The sequence below is a fragment of the Oncorhynchus kisutch genome, linkage group LG4 (assembly GCF_002021735.2).
Source record: "Oncorhynchus kisutch isolate 150728-3 linkage group LG4, Okis_V2, whole genome shotgun sequence".
Classification (NCBI taxonomy): domain Eukaryota; kingdom Metazoa; phylum Chordata; class Actinopteri; order Salmoniformes; family Salmonidae; genus Oncorhynchus; species Oncorhynchus kisutch.
In genome coordinates, this window is record NC_034177.2 from 908327 (window position 1) to 926084 (window position 17758).

The 17758-nt window shown below is 48.2% G+C and overlaps 1 protein-coding gene and 1 long non-coding RNA gene across 2 annotated transcripts in view; both read left to right on the forward strand.

Annotated features, from left to right (window-relative positions):
* The window catches only part of LOC109883466 (mitochondrial import receptor subunit TOM70), a 37194-nt gene extending 25726 nt beyond the window's left edge, over positions 1-11468 (forward strand). Inside the window, exons 7-12 of the mRNA XM_031822248.1 lie at positions 2928-3062; positions 3279-3386; positions 4341-4457; positions 4943-5040; positions 8014-8136; positions 9930-11468. Of these exons, the coding sequence (XP_031678108.1) occupies positions 2928-3062; positions 3279-3386; positions 4341-4457; positions 4943-5040; positions 8014-8136; positions 9930-10083 (735 nt within the window). The 3' untranslated portion in view covers positions 10084-11468. The remainder of the gene's footprint in view (positions 1-2927; positions 3063-3278; positions 3387-4340; positions 4458-4942; positions 5041-8013; positions 8137-9929) is intronic.
* LOC116373924 (uncharacterized) lies at positions 5048-7997 on the forward strand. The gene is made up of 6 exons (XR_004209621.1): positions 5048-5410; positions 5512-5627; positions 5845-5989; positions 6287-6431; positions 6649-6851; positions 6899-7997. It is a non-coding gene; the product is annotated as an uncharacterized LOC116373924 (long non-coding RNA).
* Positions 11469-17758: the final 6290 nt, after the last annotated feature.

Below are 17758 nucleotides of genomic sequence, written 5' to 3' on the forward strand. Positions count from 1 at the left end.
CTCCTCCTACTCTCTGTTAGTTGTTATTAGCAGCTCAGCTCCTCCTCCTCTGTTAGTTGTTATTAGCAGCTCAGCCTCTCCTTCTCTCAGTTGCTATTAGCAGCTCAGCTCCTCCTACTCTCGGTTAGTTGGTATTAGCAGCTCAGCTCCTCCTCCTCTCGGTTAGTTGGTATTAGCAGCTCAGCTCCTCCTACTCTCGGTTAGTTGGTATTAGCAGCTCAGCTCCTCCTCCTCTCGGTTAGTTGCTATTAGCAGCTCAGCTCCTCCTACTCTCGGTTAGTTGCTATTAGCAGCTCAGCTCCTCCTACTCTCGGTTAGTTGCTATTAGCAGCTCAGCTCCTCCTCCTCTCGGTTAGTTGCTATTAGCAGCTCAGCTCCTCCTACTCTCGGTTAGTTGCTATTAGCAGCTCAGCTCCTCCTCCTCTCGGTTAGTTGCTATTAGCAGCTCAGCTCCTCCTCCTCTCAGTTAGTTGCTATTAGCAGCTCAGCTCCTCCTCCTCTCGGTTAGTTGCTATTAGCAGCTCAGCTCCTCCTCCTCTCGGTTAGTTGCTATTAGCAGCTCAGCTCCTCCTCCTCTCGGTTAGTCGCTATTAGCAGCTCAGCTCCTCCTCTAGGTTAGTTACTATTGGCAGCTCCTTCTCCTCTGTTAGTCGCTATTAGCAGCTCAGCCCCTTTCGGTTAGTCGCTATTAGCAGCTCAGCCCCTTTCGGTTAGTCGCTATTAGCAGCTCAGCTCCTCCTCCTCTAGGTTAGTTACTATTGGCAGCTCCTTCTCCTCTGTTAGTCGCTATTAGCAGCTCAGCGCCTCCTCTCGGTTAGTCGCTATTAGCAGCTCAGCGCCTCCTCTCGGTTAGACGCTATTAGCAGCTCAGCGCCTCCTCTCGGTTAGACGCTATTAGCAGCTCCCCCTCTCGGTTAGTCGCTATTAGTAGCTCGGCCCCTCCTCTCGGTTAGTAGCTCGGCTCCACCTCCTCTCAGTTAGTTGTTATTAGCAGCTAAGCCCCTCTCGGTTAGTTGCTTTTAGCAGCTCAGACCCTCCTCCTCTCGGTTAGTTGCTGTTAGCAGCTCAGCTACTCCCCGTCTCGTTTAGACGCTATTAGCAGCTCCTCCTCCTCTCGGTTAATCGCTATTAGCAGCTCCTCCTCCTCTCGGTTAATCGCTATTAGCAGCTCCCCTTCTCGGTTAGTCGCTATTAGCAACTCAGCCCCTATCATTTAGTAGCTATAAGCAGCTCAGCCCCTTCTCCCCTCGGTTAGTTGCTATTAGCAGCTCCCCCACTCGGTTAGTCGCTATTAGCACCTCCCCTTCTCGGTTAGTTGCTATTAGCAGCTCCCCCACTCGCTCAGTTGCTATTAGCAGCTCAGCTCCTCCTACTCTCGGTTAGTTGCTATTAGCAGCTCAGCTCCTCCTACTCTCGGTTAGTCGCTATTAGCAGCTCAGCTCCTCCTACTCTCGGTTAGTTGCTATTAGCAGCTCAGCTCCTCCTACTCTCGGTTAGTCGCTATTAGCAGCTCAGCTCCTCCTACTCTCGGTTAGTTGCTATTAGCAGCTCAGCTCCTCCTACTCTCGGTTAGTTGCTATTAGCAGCTCAGCTCCTCCTACTCTCGGTTAGTCGCTATTAGCAGCTCAGCTCCTCCTCCTCTCGGTTAGTTGCTATTAGCAGCTCAGCTCCTCCTACTCTCGGTTAGTTGCTTTTAGCAGCTCAGCTCCTCCCCCTCTCAGTTAGTTGCTTTTAGTAGCTCAGTCCCTCCCCCTCTCAGTTAGTTGCTTTTAGCAGCTCAGCTCCTCTCGGTTAGTTGCTTTTAGCAGCTCAGCTCCTCCCCCTCTCAGTTAGTTGCTTTTAGTAGCTCAGTCCCTCCCCCTCTCTGTTAGTTGCTTTTAGCAGCTCAGTCCCTCCTCTCGGCTAGTTGCTATTAGACGTTCAGCCGTTCCTCCTCTCGTTTAGACGCTATTAGCAGCTCCCCCTCTCGGTTAGTCGCTATTAGCAGCTCAGCGCCTCCTCTCGTTTAGACGCTATTAGCAGCTCCCCCTCTCGGTTAGTCACTATTAGCAGCTCAGCTCCTCCTCCTCTCGGTTAGTCACTATTAGCAGCTCAGCTCCTCCTCTCGGTTAGTCACTATTAGCAGCTCAGCTCCTCCTCCTCTCGGTTAGTCACTATTAGCAACTCAGCTCCTCCTCCTCTCGGTTAGTCACTATTAGCAACTCAGCTCCTCCTCCTCTCGGTTAGTCACTATTAGCAACTCAGCTCCTCCTCCTCTCGGTTAGTCACTATTAGCAACTCAGCTCCTCCTCCTCTCGGTTAGTCACTATTAGCAGCTCAGCTCCTCCTCCTCGGTTAGTCACTATTAGCAGCTCAGCTCCTCCTCCTCTCGGTTAGTCACTATTAGCAGCTCAGCTCCTCCTCCTCGGTTAGTCACTATTAGCAGCTCAGCTCCTCCTCCTCTCGGTTTGTCGCTATTAGTTTGTATGATGGTATGGCTGTCAACACATTGTTCCAAACAAGAATGAGTCGACTTTCGACTTTGCTTCTTAAGACAGGCATTCTATTTCTAGGATTCCATTTCACCTAAGTGTTTTGATGTGTATTGGAAGTCAACTAGCAATAGTTGGTAATACATTCTAATTAGATTTATTACCCATATGGTGCAGTCCAGACCAGCTCTTCTTTCTCTTAGTCCTGCTAGCTGAGGGCCAATGCTCTGACTGAAACCCTGTGTTTGTCCTGTCTCTGTCCTGGTACTGCAGCTCAGGGCCAATGCTCTGACTGAAACCCTGTGTTTGTCCTGTCTCTGTCCTGGTACTGCAGCTCAGGGCCAATGCTCTGACTGAAACCCTGTGTTTGTCCTGTCTCTGTCCTGGTACTGCAGCTCAGGGCCAATGCTCTGACTGAAACCCTGTGTTTGTCCTGTCTCTGTCCTGGTACTGCAGCTCAGGGCCAATGCTCTGATCAAGCGTGGCAGTATGTACATGCAGCAGCAGCAGCCTATGATGTCAACACAGGACTTCAACATGGCTGCTGAGATCGACACGCGCAACGCAGACGTCTACCACCACCGGGGACAGGTAGGGCTGTCTCTATCACTATCCCTCACTATCGCTTTGGCCCTGCCCAATTCCATATTTAGTGCACTACTTTTGACCAGTGCTCATAGGCCTCTAAATTAGGAATGGGGTGAATAGGATTCCCTTTGGGGCTAACTTGCAAGTAAACAGTAAGATTAATTTAGTCACATCATTGCCATTGGTTTACACTAACAGACTGAAGTGTTTCCCCTTCAGTTGAAGATCCTTCTGGACCAGGTAGAGGAGGCCGTCCGAGACTTTGATGAGTGCATCCTGCTCAGACCTGACTCTGCTCTGGCACAGGCTCAGAAAGGCTTCGCCCTGGTGAGTATGGATCATGGTTAGTACTGACTGTAGGTTTAGTGCTCCCTAATATAATGGATATCTGTTATAAACATGATTCTGATCAGTTTCTCTGTCCTCTAGTGTAGGTGTAGGTGTAGGTTTGGGATGTGTTGGAGATGTGTTCATGACTAGATCTCACCAATATGCTGTTAATCCACTTTATACAGCGGAGACTAGATCTCACCAATATGCTGTTAATCCACTTTATACAGCGGAGACTAGATCTCACCAATATGCTGTTAATCCACTTTATACAGCGGAGACTAGATCTCACCAATATGCTGTTAATCCACTTTATACAGCTGCTGAGACTGGATCTCACCAATATGCTGTTAATCCACTTTATACAGCGGAGACTAGATCTCACCAATATGCTGTTAATCCACTTTATACAGCGGAGACTAGATCTCACCAATATGCTGTTAATCCACTTTATACAGCGGAGACTAGATCTCACCAATATGCTGTTAATCCACTTTATACAGCTGCTGAGACTGGATCTCACCAATATGCTGTTAATCCACTTTATACAGCGGAGACTAGATCTCACCAATATGCTGTTAATCCACTTTATACAGCGGAGACTAGATCTCACCAATATGCTGTTAATCCACTTTATACAGCTGCTGAGACTGGATCTCACCAATATGCTGTTAATCCACTTTATACAGCGGAGACTAGATCTCACCAATATGCTGTTAATCCACTTTATACAGCGGAGACTAGATCTCACCAATATGCTGTTAATCCACTTTATACAGCTGCTGAGACTGGATCTCACCAATATGCTGTTAATCCACTTTATACAGCGGAGACTAGATCTCACCAATATGCTGTTAATGGACTGGGAGAAAGTTAGTTAGTCAGAGCTCTAAGGTTGGTGCCGTATGCAGCATTCTAAATGTGTGTTAACTAGCTTGTCTGTGTGTCCAGTACAGGCAGGCATACACTGGCAACAGCCAGTCCCAGGTGCAGACGGCCATGGACGGCTTTGAGGACATCATCAGGAGGTTCCCTAAGTGTGCTGAAGGATACGCTCTGTATGCACAGGTAGGGGGTACGCTCTGTATGCACAGGTAGGGGTGCACTCTGTCATTAACGTTGTCTCACCTGTCAGGTACGCTGTCATTAACACGGTCTCTCTGAGGTGGTGTGGTATACTGCCAGTATACCATGGCTAAGGGCTGTTCTTACGCACGATGCAATGAGGAGTGCCTGTATATATCCCTTAGTCGTGGTATATTGGCTATATATCACACGCACCCTTATTGCTTTTAGAAACTGGTTACTAACTTAATTAGATCAGTAAAAATCATACCCGTGATATACCACGGCTTTCAGCCAATCAGCATTCAGGGCTGCAACCACCCAGGTTCTAGTAATAAATCTTACCTGCAGTAGATTATGGCTGTTTAACAGAACTTCAAATCTCTTCTTACAATTTGCTTTGTTTTATTAAGTCAAATGTGTCCTAAAATGTACTTGAGTATGTGAATCATCCTGAAACATTTCTCCTGTGTCTCGGTGTTATTCAGGCATTGACTGACCAGCAGCAGTTTGGCAAGGCAGATCAGATGTACAACAAGTGTATTTACCTGGAGCCAGACAACGCTACAACATACGTCCACAAGGGGTGAGTTAAGAGGGGTGTCCCTGGTCTCTGAGATGAAGTGGATGGGAGGGGCGTCCCTGAGATGAAGTGGATGGGAGGGGCGTCCCTGGTCCCTGAGATGAGGTGGATGGGAGGGGCGTCCCTGGTCCCTGAGATGAGGTGGATGGGAGGGGCGTCCCTGAGATGAGGTGGATGGGAGGGGCGTCCCTGAGATGAGGTGGATGGGAGGGGCGTCCCTGAGATGAGGTGGATGGGAGGGGCGTCCCTGAGATGAGGTGGATGGGAGGGGCGTCCCTGAGATGAGGTGGATGGGAGGGGCGTCCCTGAGATGAGGTGGATGGGAGGGGCGTCCCTGAGATGAGGTGGATGGGAGGGGCGTCCCTGAGATGAGGTGGATGGGGGGGGCGTCCCTGGTCTCTGAGATGAGGTGGATGGGGGGGGCGTCCCTGGTCTCTGAGATGAGGTGGATGGGGGGGGCGTCCCTGAGATGAGGTGGATGGGAGGGGCGTCCCTGAGATGAGGTGGATGGGAGGGGCGTCCCTGAGATGAGGTGGATGGGAGGGGCGTCCCTGAGATGAGGTGGATGGGAGGGGCGTCCCTGAGATGAGGTGGATGGGAGGGGCGTCCCTGAGATGAGGTGGATGGGAGGGGCGTCCCTGAGATGAGGTGGATGGGAGGGGCGTCCCTGAGATGAAGTGGATGGGAGGGGCGTCCCTGAGATGAAGTGGATGGGGGGGGCGTCCCTGGTCTCTGAGATGAGGTGGATGGGAGGGGCGTCCCTGAGATTAAGTGGATGGGGGGGGCGTCCCTGGTCTCTGAGATGAGGTGGATGGGAGGGGCGTCCCTGAGATGAGGTGGATGGGAGGGGCGTCCCTGAGATGAGGTGGATGGGAGGGGCGTCCCTGAGATGAGGTGGATGGGAGGGGCGTCCCTGAGATGAGGTGGATGGGAGGGGCGTCCCTGAGATGAGGTGGATGGGAGGGGCGTCCCTGAGATGAGGTGGATGGGAGGGGCGTCCCTGAGATGAGGTGGATGGGAGGGGCGTCCCTGAGATGAGGTGGATGGGAGGGGCGTCCCTGAGATGAGGTGGATGGGAGGGGCGTCCCTGAGATGAGGTGGATGGGAGGGGCGTCCCTGAGATGAGGTGGATGGGAGGGGCGTCCCTGAGATGAGGTGGATGGGAGGGGCGTCCCTGAGATGAGGTGGATGGGAGGGGCGTCCCTGAGATGAAGTGGATGGGAGGGGCGTCCCTGGTCTCTGAGATGAGGTGGATGGGAGGGGCGTCCCTGAGATGAGGTGGATGGGAGGGGCGTCCCTGAGATGAGGTGGATGGGAGGGGCGTCCCTGAGATGAGGTGGATGGGAGGGGCGTCCCTGAGATGAGGTGGATGGGAGGGGCGTCCCTGAGATGAGGTGGATGGGAGGGGCGTCCCTGAGATGAGGTGGATGGGAGGGGCGTCCCTGAGATGAGGTGGATGGGAGGGGCGTCCCTGAGATGAAGTGGATGGGAGGGGCGTCCCTGAGATGAAGTGGATGGGGGGGCGTCCCTGGTCTCTGAGATGAGGTGGATGGGAGGGGCGTCCCTGAGATTAAGTGGATGGGGGGGGGCGTCCCTGGTCTCTGAGATGAGGTGGATGGGAGGGGCGTCCCTGAGATGAGGTGGATGGGAGGGGCGTCCCTGAGATGAGGTGGATGGGAGGGGCGTCCCTGAGATGAGGTGGATGGGAGGGGCGTCCCTGAGATGAGGTGGATGGGAGGGGCGTCCCTGAGATGAGGTGGATGGGAGGGGCGTCCCTGAGATGAGGTGGATGGGAGGGGCGTCCCTGAGATGAGGTGGATGGGAGGGGCGTCCCTGAGATGAGGGGCGTCCCTGAGATGAGGTGGATGGGAGGGGCGTCCCTGAGATGAGGTGGATGGGAGGGGCGTCCCTGAGATGAGGTGGATGGGAGGGGCGTCCCTGAGATGAGGTGGATGGGAGGGGCGTCCCTGAGATGAGGTGGATGGGAGGGGCGTCCCTGAGATGAGGTGGATGGGAGGGGCGTCCCTGAGATGAGGTGGATGGGAGGGGCGTCCCTGAGATGAGGTGGATGGGAGGGGCGTCCCTGAGATGAGGTGGATGGGAGGGGCGTCCCTGAGATGAGGTGGATGGGAGGGGCGTCCCTGAGATGAGGTGGATGGGAGGGGCGTCCCTGAGATGAGGTGGATGGGAGGGGCGTCCCTGAGATGAGGTGGATGGGAGGGGCGTCCCTGAGATGAGGTGGATGGGAGGGGCGTCCCTGAGATGAGGTGGATGGGAGGGGCGTCCCTGAGATGAGGTGGATGGGAGGGGCGTCCCTGGTCTCTGAGATGAAGTGGATGGGAGGAGCGTCCCTGGTCTCTGAGATGAAGTGGATGGGAGGAGCGTCCCTGAGATGAAGTGGATGGGAGGGGCGTCCCTGAGATGAAGTGGATGGGAGGGGCGTCCCTGGTCTCTGAGATGAGGTGGATGGGAGGGGCGTCCCCGAGATGAGGTGGATGGGAGGGGCGTCCCCGAGATGAGGTGGATGGGAGGGGCGTCCCCGAGATGAGGTGGATGGGAGGGGCGTCCCCGAGATGAGGTGGATGGGAGGGGCGTCCCCGAGATGAGGTGGATGGGAGGGGCGTCCCCGAGATGAGGTGGATGGGAGGGGCGTCCCTGAGAGGCATCCTAGGTGCCTAATTTTATTAACTTTGTGTAATAATGCCACAAAACATGCGTGTGCCCGTTTTCACGCAAAAGTTGGCATTTATAAAAATTTTACTTGACATGAGGATTGGCTTATCCTCCCGGAAACTGTAGACCATGCGTACGCACAGTTTTGTGCACGCAGATATGTAGTGTTAGATTTACGCAATAGTTATAAATGAGGCCCCTGGTGTGATGAGGTTGTGAGGGGAAGTGGCCTGCAGATCAGGAGTAATGTTTTAGTGATAGTCCAATAAATTGCTAATTCCTGTGTGTGTGTGTGTGTGTCAGGTTGTTGCAGCTCCAGTGGAAGCAGGACTTGGACCGGGGCCTGGACTTCATCAGCAGGGCCATTGAGATCGACAACAAATGTGACTTTGCCTATGAAACCATGGGCACTATTGAGGTTCAGAGGTTAGTTCAATACTTTTTCAAATATTTCCCGGTAAGAACTTTAGTTCAGTTAAGAAGGCATTAAATAACATATTGGTACGTTTATAAATGTTTTTACATTAACAACAGATCTATCAAAAATAGTCCTACTTTCCAACCCAGTGTACAAAAAAATACTAACTTTATACACAGGGGTATATACATTTAAAATGTATAAGGCTTCACAGGCATTTACGGTTCGCATTGCTTTATATATTTGTTGTATTTATGCAGCATGAAAAAAAAGCCATTTAGTTCAGTTTTGAAATGAAGACTCTTGGCTTTTCTGTAGCCCAGTTGCATTTATAGTATCAAATGATTACCATACATAATAATAATACAGAGATGAATTATGGGACAGGGTCAGGGGCATCTAGAATATATTGGATCAGTTAGGATTAGGGGCACCCAGAACATCTTGGATTAGGGGCACCCAGAACATCTTGGATTAGGGGCATCCAGAACATCTTGGATTAGGGGCACCCAGAACATCTTGGATTAGGGGCATCCAGAACATCTTGGATTAGGGGCACCCAGAACATCTTGGATTAGGGGCACCCAGAACATCTTGGATTAGGGGCACCCAGAACATCTTGGATTAGGGGCACCCAGAACATCTTGGATTAGGGGCATCCAGAACATCTTGGATTAGGGGCATCCAGAACATCTTGGATTAGGGGCACCCAGAACATCTTGGATTAGGGGCACCCAGAACATCTTGGATTAGGGGCACCCAGAACATCTTGGATTAGGGGCATCCAGAACATATTGCATCAGTTAAGGTCACGGCCATCCAGTACATATCCAGACACATACATAAAATGTAATGTCATAAAATACATAAGACACATGTAAAAACTAGTGCGCTCTGGGTGTTTGTAAATATAGAGTGTTGTCAGATTGTCCGTTCATAAATTCAGGGAATTTCGCTCTCGGAGCATTCAGAGCGCCCACACTAGACCCTCTGGCCGAAGAGTAGGGTTGATCCAAGCTTTATGACCTCACAGCTGTAGTCAAGCACCCAAACTAACTGACTAACGTTGGCTAGTGTAATGAAGTGCTATTTCATATGCAAATGACCAGTTTACTGCTATTGCATTGCTATAACTGAGACAACACATAGCAACGTATTTTCGCAGTAAAACATGGTAGGGCCCATACAGGATATCTCTCACACACACACTCACTGAAAAGACGCACAGACTTGCCAAGACAGGAACGCACACACTTACACACACGCAGCCCCTCCCCTTCTGGATGGGCTCCAAAGACAAAGAACTCTGTCGAGAACCAATGGGATACTGACACCAGGCTGGAGGAGACTGTCTATCATCTACAAACAACCTACCAGAAGCCAGGACTACCAGAATCTACCTACGTCATTTCAATGTATAAAATGAACTGTACGATATGTGTCCGCCCTCTTTTTTTCCAATGTTTCGCATGAGAACTTGACGAAACGGAGCCGTGCACGTTTTGCCAGATATCATTACTCTTGAATAAAAGGCCTTTACTATACCGTATCCGCCTTGTCCAGCGTCTCGACTTGGTCTTGTTTCTCATATACCTATTCATCAACACTAGCTTGCTAGCTACTTCCAGACACAAATGAGAGAACACCTCACAGATCATTTTACTCACCGTAGCAGAGCTGGTTAGGCTGTTCATTCATTTTATCCAGAGCGTTGGTGACTGTAACTGCTGCTGGAAACAATTTAATTACTATTTTTTGCCAATGTTTACTGACACTTAAATAATCTTCCCTCTCATTTCAGGGGAAACCTGGAAAAAGCGATAGACATGTTCAACAAGGCCATCAACCTGGCCAAGTCAGAGATGGAGATGGCCCACCTCTACTCACTGTGTGATGCAGCCTATGCCCAGACTGAGGTAGCCAGGAAGTACGGACTGAAGCCTCCCACGCTGTAACTCTCCTGTCACACAACCCACCCTACCCAAGTCTCTCCACTGCTGAGCCTGATCATATTATAACTGCAGATGTTTGAGTCATTTAGTTTTGTACAAGACCTGAGAACTACCGGTGGTTAAAGATGAAAGAAACATATGTGACTAGGGTTGCAAAATTACGGTAACTTTCCCAAAATTCCCAGTTTTTTCTGAAATCCAGGAATTACGGGGAAATTAGCAGGAAATCCATGAACATGCCAACCAGGATTTCTGGAAAACCAGGGAGGGAAGGTTAGGAAAGTAACTGGAATTTTGCAATCCTGTCTGACCATACATTATTATCATGTTTATGTCACGTTGAATTGGAATTCAAACCAGGGCTAGAACCCCAATCCGCTGGTAAATAGGGTGGTCTTAACCCTCACATCCCTCTCCTTCAGGGCACTTGACCCACACACCCCGTCTCCTGATATTTAGTTTAAGCCGGACCATGACCACTATTGGCCCTCCTGTACCATTCAGAATGTCTTGTTTTCTCTATCAGGAACATGTGAATGGCCAGGTATCCATCCAGAAATGATTCAATCTTCTAAAATCAAAGGGAGATTCACGCAATAGATTTCTCCATTCTATTGCTGACTTATCCGTATTTGGACATATTTTAAGAGAAATGTATTATGTTGCCTCCACACAGACCTGTATAGAGTTCTAATGGACTGTTCATTTGCTACTATATATGTTTCTATTCTTCTTGTTCTCTAACAAATATTTCTGTCCAGACAACTCCATATCCTCGAGACGTAACATTATCATTGAATGGCAAATTTAAATGCAGGATTAAAATGTTAGTTAAACGTGTGTGTGTAATGATGGATGTCTGTGTTTGGTGTAATGCTGCAGCTGATATGACAATGTGTTGGATAAGAGAGTCCAGGCGAAGTTGGGGTCCTAAAGTATTGTTTATTTCGGGGAATTGCCTGTTTTTTTCCTTTTTATATATTCTGTACAGCATGTGAGATTTCTCTTTCTAAGTACATGTTAATGCAATGCAATGCTCGTGCTGAAATACTGTTTCTGAAACTATCTGGCCATTTTGGAAAGGCTAGACTGAATAAGAATGAACATTTAGACCTAAAATGACAGCTCTAATTCAGCAATTCTCAAAATGTACCGCTTCTATTTTTATGTGGTTGTTTTCCCAACTGCTTGTAGATTCCGAAAATGTCAGAAGGGACAATTATTTAAATATTTTTTTCAGGCTCAGTCAACTTTTACTTTGCAGGGGGCAGGTATGCCATCATACAGTGCCTACAGAGAGTATTCACACCCAGTGGTGTGTATTCATGGATGCCAAGGGAAGCCAGGCTTCCCCAAAAAATTGACCAATAAAAAAAAACAATAATTTCTTTTGCCTCTGTGTTATATGATTTTCCTTCAATTCGAAAGAGGCTGAATGTATCTCAACAGAGAAAGCATCCGAGTGAGCGAAACAGCACCCCTCTGTCTCTGTGTATAGGCCATGCTTTTGATGCTGTCTGGTCCAAACGAGTATGACGTTGTTGCGTTGAAGGCAAGGGAAGCCAGCGATTGTTTGAACTCCCTTGATAAAAAAAGTAGACCAAATTAGCCAGTTTAGTGTTGAGCTCAACTGTTAAAAGTCCTGGCGCACCAACAAAAAAAGTGTCAAAGGACATTGAGAGCATACCTCACTGACAGAAACTTGAATTGTTGCATCTCGTTGTGATGTCCTCCGGTGGCTAGCTAGCTACCTAAAATGGTCCTTTTCCTAAATTATCCATGGATGGAGATAGGGGTTTGGACTTGCAGTTTTAAGTAATTATCTGTACTGGCTAATGATTATAATGCTGATCCCACCATTCATTCATACATTGTTGTGCCCCTGGCCTGAGAGGATAGAAGTTGAATATGTAACTAGATGTAGAAGGCTGATGTTAACTAGCTGGCCTGGCACATCGTTCCCCATGAAAGGAAGTTAGGGTAGCGAGCAAGCATTTTAGCCAAATCTGACGAGTTATCTCCAGAGTTCAACTTGATAACATGCATGCAGTTTTGTTGAACGTTACTCAAAGTAACAAGGTTCTACTCAACATACTGCAGACCAAAGACGATCAGTTAATGAACATAATGACAAATCAGCAGAACTCATTGAAGTCGCTGACCAAATGAATAATGAGAGAACTCATGGAAATATTGCTTTCTAAGCAAGCGGAGGAAATCTCATCACTGAATCTCTCGCTCCGTACTCAGGACTTCTATCTGCAAACCATGACAGATAAGTTTGAGACCGAAAGGAGCAAGTGCCACACTCACGTGTCCAAAATCAGTACTCTAAGCGCTCAAGTGGACCCTTAGGTACCATCTGGAGGAAGTCCGGAATGGTCACGCTCTACAGCGTGACTACCCATCCAAGCAACCGGAGCCCTGTACTCAAATGAGTAAAGACGATAGGTTTCAGACTTTGCCTCCCTCGAGTGTCCCTCAGTCTTCTCCTCTTGGCCAACAACCCTCTCCGCTCGCTTGGCGCAGAAAACCTTGACAAATGACTACGCTATACTTGCCACAGCTTTGAAATTAGAATTCAGTGGTTCTGCAACTCACAAACACGATAGCTTACTGGCTAACACCGTCAAACAAGCTCAGAACGAACACCCACAAGCTTACTATCATAGGCTTTGTTCAGCTTACTTTGGCCTACTCACTGAAACAGGAATGGACGAGCTGTTACCATTCAGACAAATGTTTCTGTCAAACATGTATCCAACCTTCATTACTTACTTGGGCCCTGCTGCCCATGTTGGCTTGCCCATCTTACAACTCAGAGAGCTCGCAAGACATCAAAAGCTTGCAATGCTAAGAGCCCTGACCACTCGGTTTTGAAGTTTGACCAGGAGCACTCACTCCAGTTAGAGGGTGCATTATCAGGTATTGGGGCGTTGAGAGATGACGCACAACAACGGTTTGTACCATGATTCCAATAACCTCCGCGGTCTAAATAACTGTACCGCTACAATCAACCTGTTCACCACGTTCCTGCACCCAACCCACACAAAGTGTCAGAGCACAAGGGTAACAAAGGGTTGAAGAATGATCAAAACATAGACCAAGGTTCTCCAGAAGTTCCACTACGTGAAGAACTAAAGCGAGAAAATTTTGAGAAAAGGGTCAAAGATAAGTCACAAGGACTAGACAGGGAATTACCGTACACCAGGTCCGCAGGAATTAACACCCATAGCAGGGACGCTCAAATTCTAATTTCTCTCACTCGAGACCATATCCAGGGCCCGCATGATCAAGAAACAAGCCCACAGGCTTTGTCTATAGACTCTGATACAAAGGTTGCGAAGAAAAAGGTCAAACACTTCGTTAAAGCCAAGCCCACTCAAAATTCGAAAAGTCGAACTTCTTTCACCTTGAATAGAGATGGCACATCATGTCGTTGCGAACGACCACTCCATTTCATGGGGAATATGTCCACTAAACACGAATCTAAACGCCCATACCTGGAAACAGTCCTGGAGGACTGCTTAACTTGTCATGCGCTAATTGATTCGGGCGTGGCAATATCGCTCAAATATCTTTCAAACATTGTTAAATGATCTCAAAAAGGGCTTTGAAACCAACTAAACGTTGGTTAAAAGTGGAATGATGCGACGCTAGTCTTCGAGGGGTCACCCAGACTACCTCGCCTCTCACATTGAGAGTCATGCTGAAACTTCCAGGACATATCTCTCGTTCACAATGTGTTACCAGCCTCGAATCTGTACCCCTGCTCCTTGAATCTCTACTCCTGCTACTCGGCGCAGACTTGATTAATCGGTTACTCCCACTGATGGATTGGAAAACCAACCAGGTATGGTCACAGGCTACAGTGCCTTCTCCACTTACCAAACTGTTTCCCCCTAACGCTAGTTGCAATGCAGTCATTCATGAGGGGTATTTATCGAAAGCACCCCTTGGGAAAAAGACATCTCGAAACCTCTAGGTGCAGAAAACGATCCAAAAAGATATTACGATATCTCAACACATTCCATCAGCAAACCTGATTGACCATTCTTTTCATGATATTGAGCCAGCTGTCTCTGTGAATGAGCAACTTCCCTCCTTGCAGTTGTGCAATACGGTAGTTGAGATGAACTTCTCTTGCCCTTCGGACACTCCCGCAAACACTGCGGTGGTCTCAGCAAGAAAAACATTGATGCACAGAGTGTACTCTGCTTCCGATGATACACCTTCCACTTTGTGGGGGACTGTCATCCCTTACAATGACACTAATGGCGTCAGTCCAGCAACTGACCCGATGACTCCCACTGGTGAAACACCTTGCAATATCACAGACAGATATCCTCATCTCAGTTCACAGGTACTGAAGAGGTTGCCACACACGGACGCTGTGGTGACTGACAGACCTCGGCAGCCACTGAGGGTGTTGAAGCACAAACACCAGGAGATTTGGTTGAAAAATTACAGCCACTCTCATAACAAGGCCGCTAACAACTCATACACAGGGTCCGATCTTTTCGTTTGTGCCTCGGACACCAACACCACCCGCTGGTGGGGGGGTCCCGAGACACAAAGGGGGGGAATAGTAGACCAGACCCATGATGAGCCTCATCGAGGTCGGTGGCGAGGTCGAGACTATGTGAATCACTGTACAAGGCCGCCAGACCAGAAAACAAATCTAGTTGTAAACTCCCATGTGAGAACAGTGAGGAGCAGACAGGCCCCTAGACGGGGATAATCTTAGAACACATCTAAGATATTACTGAGGTGTACCACACTCGTTGTAACTGAAGTCCATTGGACTTCCACCTCAAACAAATGGCAAAAATCTCATGCTTTGCCATGTGTAGGTTCAACTACAATACAACTAGTAAAATGCTCTAATCATGTGTTCCGGTAGGATAATATTTCAGAATAAATCGGTAGGATAACTGGTCCCCTTCAGTACCAGTACCAATCAAATCAAATCAAATTTATTTATATAGCCCTTCGTACATCAGCTGATATCTCAAAGTGCTGTACAGAAACCCAGCCTAAAACCCCAAACAGCAAGCAATGCAGGTGTAGAAGCACGGTGGCTAGGAAAAACTCCTAGGCCAATACCTAGGAAGAAACCTAGAGAGGAACCAGGCTATGTGGGGTGGCCAGTCCTCTTCTGGCTGTGCCGGGTGGAGATTATAACAGAACATGGCCAAGATGTTCAAATGTTCATAAATGACCAGCATGGTCGAATAATAATAATAAGGCAGAACAGTTGAAACTGGAGCAGCAGCACAGTCAGGTGGAAGTTGAAACTGGAGCAGCAGCATGGCCAGGTGGACTGGGGACAGCAAGGAGTCATCATGTCAGGTAGTCCTGGGGCATGGTCCTAGGGCTCAGGTCAGTTGAAACTGGAACAGCAGCATGGCCAGGTGGACTGGGGACAGCAAGGAGTCATCATGTCAGGTAGTCCTGGGGCATGGTCCTAGGGCTCAGGTCCTCCGAGAGAGAGAAAGAAAGAGAGAAGGAGAGAATTAGAGACCGCACACTTAGATTCACACAGGACACTGAATAGGGCAGGAGAAGTACTCCAGATATAACAAACTGACCCCAGCCCCCCGACACATAAACTACTGCAGCATAAATACTGGAGGCTGAGACAGGAGGGGTCAGGAGACACTGTGGCCCCATCCGAGGACACCCCCGGACAGGGCCAAACAGGAAGGATATAACCAAGACAGGAAGATCACATCAGTGACTCAACCCACTCAAGTGGAGCACCCCTCCTAGGGACGGCATGTAAGAGCACCAGTAAGCCAGTGACTCAGCCCCCGTAATATGCTCAGAGGCAGAGAATCCCAGTGGAGAGAGGGGAACTAGCCAGGCAGAGACAGCAATGGCGGTTCGTCGCTCCTGTGCCTTTCCGTTCACCTTCACACTCCTGGGCCAGACTACACTCAATCATAGGACCTACTGAAGAGATGAGTCTTCAATAAAGACTTAAAGGTCTAGACCAAGTCTGCGTCTCTCACATGGGTAGGCAGACCATTCCTTAAAAATTGAGCTCTATAGGACTGCCTCCTTCAGTTGCTTAGAAATTCTAGGGACAGTAAGGAGGCATGCGTCTTGTGACCGTAGCGTACGTGTAGGTATGTATGGCAGGACTAAATCGGAAAGATAGGTAGGAGCAAGCCCATGTAATGCTTTGTAGGTTAGCAGTAAAACCTTGAAATCAGCCCTTGCTTTGACAGGAAGCCAGTGTAGAGAGGCTAGCACTGGAGTAATATGATACATTGTTTGGTTCTAGTCAAGATTCTAGCAGCCGTGTTTAGCAGCCAACTTATGTTTATTTAGTGTTTCATCAGCTTTATCCGGTAAAAAAAAGCATCATTTTTGGGCAAAAAGTTTCAGATGAAATCAAATCCAATTTTATTGGTCACATACACATGGTTAGCAGATGTTAATGCGAGTATAGTAAAATGCTTGTGCTTCTAGTTCCGACAGTGCAGTAATATCTAACAAGTAATCAAACTATTTCACAACAACTACCTAATACACACAAGTGTAAAGGATTGAAAAAGAATATGTACATATAAATATATAGATGAGCAATGACAGAGAGCAGCACAGGCAAGATGCAGTAGATGGTATAGAATACAGTATATACATATGAGATGAGTAATGTAGGGTATGTAAACATTGTATAAAGTGGCATGGTTTAAAGTGACTAGTGATACATTTATTACATCCAATTTTTAATTATTAAGTGGCTAGAGATTTGAGTCTGTATGTTGGCAGCAGCCACTCAATGTTAGTGATAGATGTTTAACAGTCTGATGGCCTTGAGATAGAAGCTGTTTTCCAGTCTCTCGGTCCCTGCTTTTATGCACCTGTACTGACCTCGCCTTCTGGATGATAGTGGTGTGAACAGGCAGTGGCTCGGATGGTTGTTGTCATTGATCTTTTTGGCCTTCCTGTGACATCGAGTGGTGTAGGTGTCCTGGAGGGCAGATAGTTAGCCCCCGGTGATGCGTTGTGCAGACCTTACTACCCTCTGGAGAGCCCTGCGGTTGTGGGCGGAGCAGCTGCCGTACCAGGTGGTGATACAGCCCGCCAGGATGCTCTCGATTGTGCATCTGTAAATGTTTGTGAGTGTTTTAGGTGACAAGCTAAATTTCTTCAGCCTCCTGAGGTTGAAAAGGCGCTGTTAAAGATGCATTCCAGCCTCACTTGGTTTAAAGTAGAAGAAAGATTGACTCCATCACTTTTTGTTTCATGAGAAATATTACTTTAATGAAAATTCCAAATGATCTGTATAATCAAATAACATAGTTCTGACATGCCACCAGGGATCTCTTCACGGTCCCCAAGTACAAAACCAATTTAAGGCAACGCATGGTGTTGCATAGAGCCATGGCTACATGGAAAACCCTTCTGTCTCAAATTACCCAAGCAAACAGCAAAATCAGCATTAAAAAACAAACAATAAAACAACACCTTAAAAGACCCCTCCCCTATCTCACCTAGATAACTTGTATGTCAATTTAAAGTCAAGTGTTTTGTCTGCACAGGACCTTTTGTATTTTCATTTTTTTTTTTTAAATGGACGTAGTTTTGTTCTTGTCTATTAATGTTCTGTATTATGTCATGTTTTGTGTGGACCCCAGGAAGAGTAGCTGCTGCTTTTGCAACAGCT